The sequence below is a fragment of the Haliotis rufescens genome, unplaced genomic scaffold (genome assembly GCF_023055435.1).
Source record: "Haliotis rufescens isolate VD_foot unplaced genomic scaffold, xgHalRufe1.0.p SCAF_1, whole genome shotgun sequence".
NCBI classification, from domain to species: domain Eukaryota; kingdom Metazoa; phylum Mollusca; class Gastropoda; order Lepetellida; family Haliotidae; genus Haliotis; species Haliotis rufescens.
Genome location: NW_025963779.1, coordinates 19,886,868 through 19,900,967, shown reverse-complemented (window position 1 = coordinate 19,900,967; position 14,100 = coordinate 19,886,868). Strand labels below are relative to the sequence as shown.

The window sequence follows — 14,100 nt, the reverse complement described above, 5'->3', positions numbered from 1 at the left end:
CTTTCTGTAATGCAAATTAAGCCCTACATGAAGCTGGTCAAGATTTTTCTCAGGTTCAAAATCCCCCATCTCACTAGGGCTCCTTTTCAGTTTAAATGAAGTTGTTAGTTTTGTTTCTAACAAAATAATATATTTTCAGAGACTAAGTATAAGTTTCTGCTTTGAAGCAGTGTGGACAGTTTTTAGCGGTACTTAGTTTTAACAAATTACCTCCCTTGTATATGTAACGACTCTTAGAGTTATCTGCGTTTCGCATGTGCAGAAGTTCGGTTTACAATGGCAAAGTCAATATCCGTTGCTCAATCAAGGTTTGCAGTATTGTCAATTGATGATGGTGGTGATGATGACAGAAAGTCATCAAAGAAACAACAGGGAAAGTCAAATGAACAGCCAAGTCAGCCAAAGAAAAAGAAGAACAAATCAAAACAGAAACAAGAAAACTCTGAAGTAAGATAAGAAGGAATGTAGCAGCTTTGTTTCTACATTGTTCTACCGTATAAAATAATACCAGTTTTCAGTTTTCAACATCTATTTTAACTGCAGTAAAGTTTGCTATATGACAACCCCGCTTGTTTATGCACAACAACAAAATTAAGTGAATGGCATAGTCTATCTTTTCTTAATTTCTAAGATGTTTTCTTTTGAAATTGAATAATTGTATTTTTCAAGAAAAAAATGCTGATGTTTTAGTCCTATTAAATGGAATGGAAAATATACGTCACCATTTTTTCCATACTTGTCAAAAATGGTGATTTTTTATTAAATGGAATGGAAAATTATGGATTACAATTTCTCCATGCTTGTAAGAAATGAACTAATCTTGCTAATGAGGATATCGAAGTATACTCAGTGATTATTACCAGACTAGACCAATTGCACATGTCATTGTCAGAATAGTGTGGATTGCTACTCACGTCCACAACTATTAGCCAGGGCCATGTTCCACAAAGTGATGTTAGTGCTACGATGGTTATAACTCCCATACTTTTACCATAGGCTTACATCTGTTGTATTACAAGCCACTGTCTTATGGCTTGAATATATTGCTGACTGCAGCTGAAACAATATTCACACACTCACTCTTGCAACTGACAGTGACACTGTGGAAATTGGAATGTTAATATGATAAAAAGGTCCTAATACATATATCACATATTGCATTTTTTATTAATGTGTTAAAAAATAAATTTCTGATGCAGTTGAAACAGTTGGCATTTGGCACTCGCACACCTCGGCAACACAAGGACTCTTCCTCTGAGCATAACAAGAAACAGAAATCAGGAGGTCAACAAAACAAACCTGAACAATGGGATGAATGGAGACAGAAAGATGAAGAGGTATTGTAACTGCTTGTGGTCAGACTATCTCTGACGGAAACATTAACCAAACAGAGTGGATAATGCAGGTGGGGGCAGATAAGCAAGGTCCTACCTCAAATTTACAGACAGACCCTATCGCGGGTTAAGCCATCCCTCCGAAGTGCTTGGCAGACAGGCCCAAAATTATAGATACTATCACTCCCCCTGTAGAAACAGTAGACAAAAGAATATATAGTAGTTAGCAAGCAACCAGTGAGCTTGAATTGTGTTTCGGAAATTAGCTCCTTTGTACGCATGCTGAAAAAGCTTCATTGGGTATTTACATGAGCTGTTGAGTTTTTCATTTAATGCATGCGTTTCTGTACGCAAGTTATTTGAAAGTAATTAGGTTTTGAATATTTCTGGGGGGTATTTATGCAAATACGCTGCTTATCTGTAGCTCTGGTGATAAAATCCATAAGGTGATAAAGCAGGTTGGCCAAATGTTTAGCAGGCTGAAAGAGATGAGGAATATATGAAATGACTTTATTGCGGCCCCATCCAGGTTCCATGTGTTCAGTGCAAGAGAAGACTGTACTAGATGTTGCACCTCTGTGGTCAGGTGTCTCGTCTGTCTGCGTTGCTGCTTGCTTGAACATGGGCCACTGAAAAGTGAAATCTCGAAAGTGAATCACCTGTAACATTTACATATGTAGGAATATAAGCTGCTTTGAACAAGATAATATGTTGTAAACAGAGAAGTGCCAAAGCAATGACGTAACTCGGGGTGCTTTTGTTGTTTATTTATTGATAATTTCTACGACAGCTAGGTTGTCACACAACAAACAGCACTCGCTTGTTTCTTAGATGTCTGGCCAACAGCCAATTAGAAACAGCTCCAACAGAGTGTTGTCCTTTGTAAATCCATTCTGCACCCACTCATTGTTAAGCTGTCGTACGCATTGTTAGAGTGACATGGCGGTTGGGTAGTAGAGGTTTGTTTTTTTCTGTTGTTGTTGTTTAACATGTTTAACGCCGCACTCAAGAAATATTCCAGCTATATGACGGCAGTATGTAAATAATCGAATCTGGGCCAGACAATCCATTGATTGATGTTGTGAGCATCGACCCACACAATTGGGATACGATGACATGCATCATCCAAGTCAGCGAGCCTGACCACCCGATCCTGTTAGTCGCCTTTTATGGCAAGTAGAGGTAGTGATGTCATATGATCACTGGGTAGTGACGTCAGTGGGAGAGATGACTTATGGTTCCTATGGGGAGATTATTTATGGCATTGTTTGGTGGGATAGTGTGGGAGGGGAATGTTTGTAAACAAAAGGATAGTGGTAGTAGTAGTTATGCGGTGCTGACCATAAATCAATTTAACGAAATAATGCTAAATCATATATAACAGAGGTTAAGTTCCACATTGTGTGTGTTCTGGTGTCCATTTAAAATTCAAGGCCTGTTCATTATTATGATATCATGGTAATAGGTACATTGTCTAATGTTAGATTAATTTATCTGTTATTGATTGATTGATCTAGATTGGCATTAATCCTTCTAGGTCTGTATTTTGAAACAAGAGGACCCTTCTTGTGGTTTTATAATTTGAACTCACATACGAATATGACGATAATACGAAATGATGTACAGTGTTCAAGCATTATGATTCTTGTGTGCCCACAGCAAACACCTGAACCACAAGTCTTTGAGTCTCCTATTATAGTAATCATGCGGATACTTATATTGCGCTAGCCTCCATACACTCAGTGCATGATCAAGGGGCAAACATTATTAGCCAGTCATTGGATCTGTGTGCACTCGATTGTCATTCTCAGCTCCCTGGGGAGTATACAACTCTGGCTGCCTTGTCAGATGCTAGAAGGATAAATGTCACATTTCCATCTCATCCGACCGGGTACCAATTATTACTGTTGGGTGAACGCAGGCAAGATTCGAACAAAGTCACTTGTCCAAGGAGACACCACATGTACTACATGTGCTTCAGTGTGGGGCAGGACCGAAGCCCTAGAACTCTCAGGAGTCATGCTGCCGAACGTGGTCGCCCATCCAACTACTACCCGAGACCGATGTTGCTTGACTTCACCACAGGACCACATGCCACCCCATGTAGCCCTAGCTGGAATTTCAGAGACTTTATAACATACATTTGGGCTACCATGAGCTTATTGGACCACAAGATTTGCTTCAGCTTGAAATTAGCTGTCTTTGCATTAGTGGCCTGGTTTGACAATATTGTATTGATTGAGATGCCAGGATAATTCTGATTGAAGGTACAGTAGAACATTACAAATGTCTTTCTCCCCATTAGTCTGCCACAGGCACTCTTTCGAAATCCTAGATATCTCCCTGGAAGTTAGGGTATAATATTGTAAAACAGTGCACAAAAAAGTACGAGAACTGACTATAATACAGACTGGATGGTGTGAACCTGAGCAGGCTGATGGCAACCAAGTATCAACAAATCTGGCCCAGTTCTAACTTCTAGACATGTTTTGAATTTCAGTTTGCCAAAGACGTTTATGAAAAGGATCTTGAGCAAGCCTTACTGCAGAGTAAAGTCGACTTTGAACTTGAAAAACAGGTAAGCCCAGGATAGACACTATTGAATTGATCCAACTAACCTGCAGCTCATTTCACAGCTCAAGTAGGTTTGTGTAGCATAACTACTTGGAGAAACAGCTTTCACTAGTCTCTTGTGGCCCTGTCTGACCCTGTAAGCTAGGTAGTCAGTGTGGTCAACTTCTTGTCAGCAGGAGCATGTTCCATACATCATGTGCACTGTATATATTTCTACAATATTGGCTGGCTCAAACTCACTTCTGAGTTCCGTCAGAAGAGTTCAAAAGCATTTCAACAGCTGGTAGTCAAAATGATAAATGATAAGAATGTTAGTGGATAACATGAACAAGACTACGACACAATGTAATGGTGAAGACTTGTAACATGTGTAATGGTATCCTCAGCAAATCTCTTTCAAAATCTAAGTGGCTAATGGTAAAGTTTTTTTTGGAGTTAGTAGGCTGGTCAGCAGTGCCCACTTGCACAAAACGATCTTAGCCCTAAGATGATCATAATGTTAACAAAGGCTTACGACAGTCGCAGCCCAAAGATCTCTTTGTGCAAGTGGGCCCAGGTCTGACATGTATCTGATGTGTTAAGTGTAAAGCATACTTTTCCCCAATGTTATTGTATCGATTTTGAAATGAGTCCTTTCTTCTACCCAGAAAAAGGTAGAAAATGGGGCTACGGTCGGCAGTAATGGCGTCATGGCTGACAGCAAGGAAAGTAAGCGGAGCAAGAAGAAGAAGGACAAGCCTCAGACCATGAGTCTGGAGGAGTTCAACCTACGAGCAAACGCACCCCGAGACGACGTGGATGGTGAGTCTGTGATGGAGAGCACCTGTCACACGCTCACAATGTGAGATCAGCCTTTCACGCTAGTCAACTAGCCCCAGACTACCCAAATCTAATGCTGGCAGTCCTCATTGATAGCCCCCAAATGCTACTAATCAATCTGGGCCAGTTTTCATTGCTTAAAGTTTGCTTCAAATAGGAACCAAATAAAAGGAGCCTTGTTTTTCATGTTTATTGTGTGCAGTACCTTAATGTATTTGATGATGAACTTGATGGGAGGTCCATCTTGTATGATTCACAGTCAAATGTCATATTTTGCACATGCAGATCACAATCTTCTGTTACTGTACTCCTTATGGTCAAACAATGAATCTCATTGGACAAGAGCCTTCAGCCGCGCATTTGCTCTTGGCAAACGGATCAATACCAGTGGTATTATAGAGTTATTCCACTGGGTGATAGGTGACATCTTTGGGGTGGGAGGGTAGCCTTGTGTTTAAAGTGTTCGCTTGTCACGCCGAAGAGCCGGCTTCCATTCCCAACATGGGTACAATGTGTGAAGCCCATTTCTGGTGGTGTCCCCTGCTGTGAAATTGCTGGAATATTGCTAGAAGCGGCATAAAACAATACTCACTCACTCACTTTACAAGTAATTGTTTAAACATGACAAAAGAACACAAAGCATACCCTCTAGGCATTATGATAACGAGATACAGGACAGGTGGAAATATCTAAGGAAGGTATACATTATTTTTAGTATTTATTGAGTATTTGATGCCAAGAAATTTCATGTGTTAATGTTGCTAAAATTCACTCTCCCGGGACAAGTAGATTTGACAATTCACTTTCCCCACAAGTATTTTTCAATTTCCTCACCCCTTGAGATAGTTGACAGTGATCACAATAATGCCTACTGGATTCCCAATGTTTTTCAGATTTAGATAACATCCCAATGCCTCGAGTACCAACTGTAGCGATGGGGGAAGGCGATGCCAAGTTCTTTGACAAAGTTGAAAACGACGTCCACCGAATTATACAGAAGGAGAAGATTCAGGAAGAATACAAGAAAGTGAGTAGTGAATGAGTGATGTCTTCATGGACTAGTTCCTCTGTACCCTCTACGCATGGAGCTGATGTCACATAGATCATCCTTAGGAGTACTTGTCCTGTGGACAAGATGACTAACTTTAACATGATGAGGAAAAGCCCCTCAACAAATATTGATACATAACTTTAATGGCTGCTGTGTTAAGAAAACCAGTCTGTTGCTTTAAAAGTTTGGAAACTACTAATAGTATAATTTGTCCATATAAACATTTGACTTCTTGTTACAGCGCTATGTCCTTGAGAGTGCCATGACTATAAAAGTTTGACTTCTTGTTACAACGCTATGTCCGTGAGATTGCCATGACTATAAACGTTTGACTTCTTGTTACAACACTATGTCCGTGAGAGTGCCATGACTATAAACATTTGACTTCTTGTTACAGCACTGTCTGTGAGAGTGCCATGACTACAAACGTTTGACTTCTTGTTACAGCACTATGTCCGTGAAAGTGTCATGACTATAAACGTTTGACTTCTTGTTACAGCACTATGTCTGTGAAAGTGTCATGACTATAAACGTTTGACTTCTTGTTACAGCACTATGTCTGTGAAAGTGTCATGACTATAAACGTTTGACTTCTTGTTACAACACTATTTCCTTGAGAGTGCCATGACTATAAACGTTTGACTTCTTGTTACAGCACTATGTCCGTGAGAGTGCCATGACTATAAACGTTTGACTTCTTGTTACAGCACTATGTCTGTGAGAGTGCCATGACTACAAACGTTTGACTTCTTGTTACAGCACTATGTCCGTGAAAGTGTCATGACTATAAACGTTTGACTTCTTGTTACAGCACTATGTCCGTGAAAGTGCCATGACAACAAAGTATCAAGAGGACCTATCAAATAAAGACAGAGAAATAACTGAATTAAGGGAACAAGTAGAAACATTACAGGTATGTTTGCATGGTGATGAGGGCAGTACTGCTGTTTGTGCTTGGTGTGCTCTCTCAAATGCTAGCAGTCACTGAGGCGACTATGCCTGCTGTAAGAGGCGAGTAATGGGATCGGGTGGTCAGGTTCGCTGACTTGGTTGATGCATGTCATCGATCCCAATTGCGTGGATCGATGCTCATGATGTCAATCACTGGATTGTCTGGACCAGATTCGATTATTTACAAACCGCCGTCATATAGCTGGAACATTGCTGAGTGCGGCGTTAAACAACAAACCAACCAACCAGTCACTGAGGACTGTCATCAGTGAAGTTTGGTTATTGCCTTCAGCATTATTTTGTAGCTTTGGGCTGGCAGACTAGAGTAAATTTTGAATGGTGCTGCCTGTCTCTGGTCTGTCTGGCATAGATTTGATTACATTGACCATAACATGCCAAGGATGGTATACAGACTTGTCAAACAATGCTTGAATAGTAAGGATCACTGATGTTAACAATACTATCATAGATGTTTGAGAAACTAACTCATCTTTGTAAGGATGAGATATATGGATGAACAACCTCTTTATTACAATCAGGAGCAACGTCTAAATGCCTCTCAAAGAAGTAACTCACCTTTGAATCTTGTGAAAGAGACCACAGATTCTTCTTAGATCATGTTTTACAAATCTGATTCCACTTGCACAAAGCGATATTAGTGCTCCAACGATCGTAAGTCAATTACTTTAACATAGAGTTATGCTAGTCATAGCACTAAGTCACTTTGTGCAAGTGGGCCCTGATCCACAACACTCCAAAGATTGTACTTGGAGTAATAGGGAAATTAAGTCATTAAAATGACATCATCTGTAAGCCATGTTACCAACTGGTAGAGACCTGTGAAGATCCGGGGTAGAATAGGTCTTCATCAATCCATGCTTGCCGTAAAAGGCGATTATGCTTGTCGTAAGAGGTGACTAACGGGATCGGGTGATCAGGCTCGCTGACTTGGTTGATGCATGTCATCGTATCCCAAATGCGTGGATCGATGCTCATGATGTCAATCACTGATTGTCTGGTCCTGCCTCGAGTATTTACAGATCACCATCATGTAGCTGGAATATTGCTGAGTGCGGCGTTAAACAACAAACAAACAACTGGTAAAACTTGTGTGAAATTACAACCAAGCTTGAGCATGTTGAGATGATCTAAGTCTTGTAAGTCCTTAGAAAATGTTAATGTTGGACTGGCAGGCAGCTATATATTCAACACTGATGTAGGATGTGATCTTGCATATTGACAGTGGATGCTTGTGTAGCCCCATGGTTAATGCATTTGCATATCAGTAAATGAGACCCAGGTTTGAATCCGTACACAGATGCAGTATATGAGCCCTGTTCCCTGTAGTGAGATTTGTGAAACGTTGTTTAATATGTTAAAACATGTTGCTGAAGAATCCAACTCACTGAGTTTGTGGAGTGGTTTATGGCAACCAGTGGTCAGTGTTGTACCAATTAGTGACATGGAGTGAAAATCTGTTATGTTTTTTCCTGTGTGCAGGGGGAGTTCAAGCAAGTAAAGAAAAGGAACAAGCAGCTATGTGTGATATTAGCCCAAGGAGAAAGTAAGTGAGAACCACAGAGCCAACAGGTTACCTATGGAGAGAGTAGGATTAATTTATTTTGACTTGTTCATGTTTTAGAATATTCAGTATGGATCAGCAACCCATGCTTGCAGTAATAGGCGACCATGCTTGCCGCAAGAGGCAACTAACGGGATCGGGTGGTCAGGTTCGCTGACTTGGTTAATGCATGTCATTGCATCCCAATTGTGTGGATCGATGCTCATGATGTCAATCACTGGATTGTCTGGTTCAGACTCGATTATTTACAGAACGATTTACAGAACATATAGTTGGAATATTGCTGAGTGCGGCGTTAAACACCAAACAAACAAACAAATAAGATGATTGGATGGGGCTGATGTGTATCTTCGTACCAGGATGGCCTACGTGTTGCTCATACTGTCAACCAAAGATACATGCATCATACTGTGCTTTCCTCATTCAGCTGGGGACACGGGTGGCCCAATTGTCTAAGGGGGCGCAATTAGCTGTGCAGAGTTGCGTCCCTTGGGCACGCCAGAAACCTATGATTGTGGGTTCGAATCCCGGTTTGCCCCGATTATATTTCTAGGTTTATCAGCAAAGTGTAAAACAGTATGATGGTCATCGTTTATCAGCAGACTTTAGATATATTGGACAGTGTTGTCTTGGTGACTGACAGTGTGCCAGTGAGGTTGTTTATTGGCTAGATCTGGGTAACAGAAGGAGAGCCTGAATTGCAAGACATTTTCAGGTTTATATATTTTGCCATGTCATCGTTCTTCTGTTTGGCACATAACATTTGTTTATAATCTACAGTGAAAGACAAGGCCCAAGTTCTGATGCAGTTGGAAGACCTCACACAAGTCCGAGATGAATTAACAGAGCAGGTGGGTTAAGTTACCCTAATGGAATGACTTGATGTGGGTAACATTACTGTCACATGGTGTTTTCAGGGACTGGCCTGAGCCATGTCCGTCGGACCAGCCTGTGTTAAACGTGCCCAGACATTCACCAGGTAACTAGTATCATGGTAGTGCCCAGGTCCTGTCTACCAAGCTCGTGCCAGTGTGAGTTTCAAAGGTCCTTGGTTACATGATATCAATTAAATGATATGCGACATGCGACCCTGTTTATCCCCCTATTTTGGAAAACGGGGGGATATAGCAAACCAGCATGTCCATCCATCTGTCCTTCGTCCATTCTCCATTTCCAGAGCAGAACTCCTGAGCCATTGAATATTCTGATAAAACGTGCTATACCGATCAGTCTGGGGATGAACTGGTGCCTATTGATGAATTGGGATATTTTTATGAAAAAATATTTCATTGTGTTCATGACAAGATGGGCTTGAACTGAAAATGAGGATAGTGCTCGTTTCCAATGCAGAACTCAAAAACATTGAATATTTCTAAATGAAACTTGCTATACAGATCAGTCTAGTGGTGAACTTGTGCCTTTTGATGATTTGGGATATTATTTGTTTGTGTGTTGTTTAACCATTTTGGGGCAGGATTGAAAGTGCACATGCCTGTAACTGATGTGTTTGGACCCTAGTGATGTAGGTATAGTGTGTGAACAGACCAGATCAAAGAAACAACACCACAACGAAGATACAATATTCTTATGTGGCTTGTCTTGATTTGATGGGAAACAATAGTCACGCCGCTTAAAGTGTATTAATTTATGTATAGATGTGGTTTACACTCTCATCTTGTGTTCTAACATCACTGAAAATAAGTCTTTTAAGACCTGTGGAGATCTGGGTTAGAATAGGCCTTCAGCAACCTATGCTTGTCATAAGCAACTATGCTTGTCGCAAGAGGCAACTAATAGGATTGGGTGGGTAAGGCTTGGTGACTTGGATGATGCATGTCATCATATTCCAATTGCATAGATCGATGTTCATGATATCAATCACTGGATGGTCTGGTCCAGACTTGATATTTTGCACACCTCCGTCATATATCTGGAAAATTGCTGCGTGTGGCGATAAACAACAAACAAATTATAAGTGTAAAATACTTGGAGATACTTTTCATTGGTCTTCCAACCAAATTTCATTTAGTTTGTTAAAAGGCTGGGTTGTTTTTCTTTCAATGATTTCTTGCTGAAACAGTTTCTTTCTTTTGCAGGTTTCACAACTGACTGCCGAACTGGAAAAGGAAAAATCCAAAGTGCATGGTTTAAAATCTGAACTAGACAAACTGAAGGTAAGAATTGTTTGGAAACCAATTAAACTGTCAAATGTAAACAAAAAATATGGCCTTGCCTGATTTTATCAAGCGTAACAATATTTTTGTGACCATCAGGCCAGCCTTTTCCTTAAGCCTTGATCACAGATTTAAGTTGAGCAACTACCAACAGAAACCCATGGGGATTCTGTTTTAGAACTGGTGCCCACCAAACTATGCTGGTTGTAAGAGGCAATGGATCAGAGGGTATGGCTTTGTGACATTGTTGATAGCCTGTATCCGTACCCTCACAGCGTAGATCCTTGCTCTGGATATCAGTCACCTGATTGTCGGGTCTAGCCTTGATATTTACAGGCTGTCGTCATATAGTTGGAATCTTGCTGATTGCAGCGTATAGCACATAAAACAGACTGCCAGCATAGATCAGTTCTCAGCTGAGGGCAATGTAATGGGAGTGCTGCTGACAGTTTTGCCCACGGACTGATGCAGGACTTTACAGGTTGATAAGACTTTTATGCTGAAACATTGTATGTGATTTGTGTTCAAATATTATCAGCATGATTCGATCGGATGGTTTCTTTTTGCTTTCAGGGAGGGAAGCATTATTCAGGAAAGTGAGGACCACTTTGCCACATCTCCATTCCGTGTATTTCAACTTCGATGACACACATCAAACCCAACACTGGAACAGACACATATCGCAGTGACATGATGCACAGCACATCACCAACATGTTGGCCGTCTACCATACTCATGTATACTCCAGCATTTCGTTCAAAGAGAAATATTTTGAATTTCTCCACTCATATTCTCAAAAAAAATTCATGTATGTTCTAGTAAATATTCAGTATCAGGTGATACCTATTCATTATCTCTGGACGTTTTCTGAGTTGAATTTCATACAAATGTTCATGTTTGCGGAAAGTGCTTAAGCGTTGAAATTTCTCTATCAGATTTCAGTGTTCCTATTATATTGAGGCCATTATTAAGTTACAAGTCAATGACAAGTGGCTTTTTATATCTAGGTATCCAAACACTGAGACACTTCGAGGTATATTGCTTGAAGATGAATACAGAGAAAATATTTGAATATCTATAGTATATCTGATACAGTCAAACTATAACGCCAAAGCCAAGTTTCTTTTTGTCCTATATATTTCCTTGTTGAAAAGGTGTCTATGATCAAACGGGATTAACAACTATTACCTGTATTAGCATGATTGGTTGGTGGTTGATCAAAGATATTACAAGACTTTTATTTGTTGGTTTTAGTCTTTTTATTGAAAACAAAATAAGCATGATAAATGAAATTATACAAGAGTGACTGTTATGATGTTATCTTGAAAAGAAAAGAAAAAGAAACGAGAAAGAATCTGATCTGTTAAAAATACAAATGGTCTTTTGTTTCAATCTCATTAAAGCCAGATCTTTTACTCTGGTATGACAACTCTCTGTATGAAGATGCCTCCAGAGAGGGTTGGTCAGGTGAACTCACTAGTCAACTGAAAAGCATCAATGCTTCTAGATCCTTGGCATTCAGACAAGCATATCTGATTTCTGCAAAAATCTGCACAATTTCAATGTACACACTGTCATTTGTGAGCACTGTGGCATCTACACCCAGAGTGAGTTCCACTGTTGGAATACAGTAAACTACGTTTATAACGAACACGCTTATAACAAACTGACGGATATAACAAATTTATTTTTTGGTCCTGGCCATTTACTGTTTATTACTATATATGCTGTATTTATGCTAATAACAATGAATAATGAACTACGGTTATAACGAACTAAAATCAGTTATCCCTTTGGGTTCGTTATTACCATAGTTTACTGTATTGGTGTTCTGTGTAGGTTTTCTTTTGTTGAAATCAAAATTTGAGAAAGAAATGGAGCTGAATCATTTTACAAAACTGACATCAGTTTGGCACAAAATCCTAAACATCTTTCATTTAGGGGGTGATGGGGTAGCCTAGTGGTTGAAGCCGTCGCTTGCATGTCGGAAGACCCGGGTTTGATTCCTCACTTGGATACTATGTGTGAAGCCCATGGGTGTCTGATGTCCCCGCCGTGATATTGCTGGAATGTGGCGTAAAACCATACTCACTCACTCCTTCATTAAGACCGGGAGTCCAAGATTGCCCAGGAGGTGTTGTCAGCTCTTCAAGCTGAGAGGTTTCATATCGCAGTAAATGATCAGATTTTATTGAGGTTGTCTTTTGTTTTTTTAACATTATAAAGTGTATAGTTATTCAGTATCTCACTTGATTCCCAAGGTTTAGATCCATTGTCTGGGTGATATGATTCTTCAGGTTATAGTTAGCATGTGATCATACTGAGGCCAGACCAGCTAGTCCACTATGTCAAAGGAGTGGTCAGAACAGAAATACAAACGTACTGTCATCAGGGTTGAGTTTAGTCTCCTACCTTTATATATATGAGGCTTAAAAATATACAGAATTGGTTCTCAGGCATTTTAAAAATACAGTGCAGGTGGGCATGCAAACTCCTATTGCTGCCATTACCATAACGTGAGATACGCAGTAAAGCAGTGAGCATGTAAAGGGAAGTAACTGCCTGCTATATTAGATCGCATTGTTAATAAGTATTAGGATTTCTTAATTTTAAAAAAAATGGAAATATAACTAAATATGCAGCAGACTTTATGATGATGCGGGCAGTGCCTGAGAACCAAGACTATTATTTTTTTTAGCCTGTAATAGAACTTTTAACAAAAAAATACAAAGGTGTTTTAAAAGCATTTTATCAGTCAATTTAGAATTTGTTTCCTTTTGCAAGATCACAATTGCTTAATCATTAAAACTCTAGCGTACATCGGTCTGGCCTAATCCCCAGACTGGTTCAAGTTGACGTGATATTACTGCCAGACAAATGTGTGTGCTGAATCACTAGACCTCAGGTCACCATGTCAGGATTCAGTGAAGATCTGGTGCGATGGGATGACCTTGAAATGGAAGGGGGATGTTTCTGGCTTCATGTTTACTCAGTGACTGCATGTAAGGGTTGTGGCACATATTTGCAGGTCCATGATGGCGTCAGTAAGTATGATTAGTATGTACATACCATTCACTTCAACATACAGTCAAACACTGTTGGGGCGAACTTTGATGTGTCGAACTTACGGTTGTCTCCAAGTAAAAGCTTGGTCCTTGCGTATTCCTTCTTTATTCATCATTTTCGGTTGTGTCGAACACACAAAGTATTTATGTAGGTTCCTTCAACTTCCCGCAACAGTGTTTGGCTGCATTTGCATTTCTCGCTCTGTTCTGAAGAAGATTCAGATTTCCTTGTTATAATTCATTATTGCCAGTTTATTTCAAGATGGAAATAAATGATTACAAACTTTTTTGTGTTTCTTTATCATTATGCAATGCCAGTCATGTTGATCTGTCAAAAATCACATGGTCTGTAAACAGCTGATAAAGCTAAAATTTTGCAGATCTCTGCCACTGAATGGATTGAAGTCACATGCATCTGAGTGTTATCCAGCTTGTAATCTTCTGCTTGACCATGTACTTCGAAAACAAACCTTCAGACCTGCAGCACAACATCTGACCCAGCTAGTTAAGACCATTGGCAATTTAAGATGATTGTGACCCGTGAAGGTCC

At 39.9% G+C, this 14,100-nt stretch overlaps 1 protein-coding gene across 1 annotated transcript; it reads left to right on the top strand.

Moving 5' to 3' along the window:
• Nucleotides 1-230: 230 nt before the first annotated feature.
• Nucleotides 231-13,835, top strand: LOC124113393 (G kinase-anchoring protein 1-like). The gene is made up of 10 exons (XM_046473714.2): nt 231-447; nt 1,200-1,337; nt 3,835-3,912; nt 4,556-4,709; nt 5,621-5,754; nt 6,590-6,691; nt 8,230-8,293; nt 9,092-9,162; nt 10,408-10,485; nt 11,059-13,835. Exons 1-10 carry the CDS (start codon nt 277-279, stop codon nt 11,083-11,085), a joined length of 1,017 nt encoding a protein of 338 aa, XP_046329670.2. The 5' UTR covers nt 231-276; the 3' UTR covers nt 11,086-13,835.
• Nucleotides 13,836-14,100: the final 265 nt, after the last annotated feature.

Bases quoted from the DNA above. Each gene is read 5' to 3' on its own strand.
- LOC124113393 (XM_046473714.2), top strand. From the start codon at position 277: ATGGCAAAGTCAATATCCGTTGCTCAATCAAGGTTTGCAGTATTGTCA. The intron at 4,710-5,620 runs GTGAGTCTGTGA...AATGTTTTTCAG, and splicing joins ACCCCGAGACGACGTGGATG to ATTTAGATAACATCCCAATG. The intron at 8,294-9,091 runs GTAAGTGAGAAC...TATAATCTACAG, and splicing joins GATATTAGCCCAAGGAGAAA to TGAAAGACAAGGCCCAAGTT.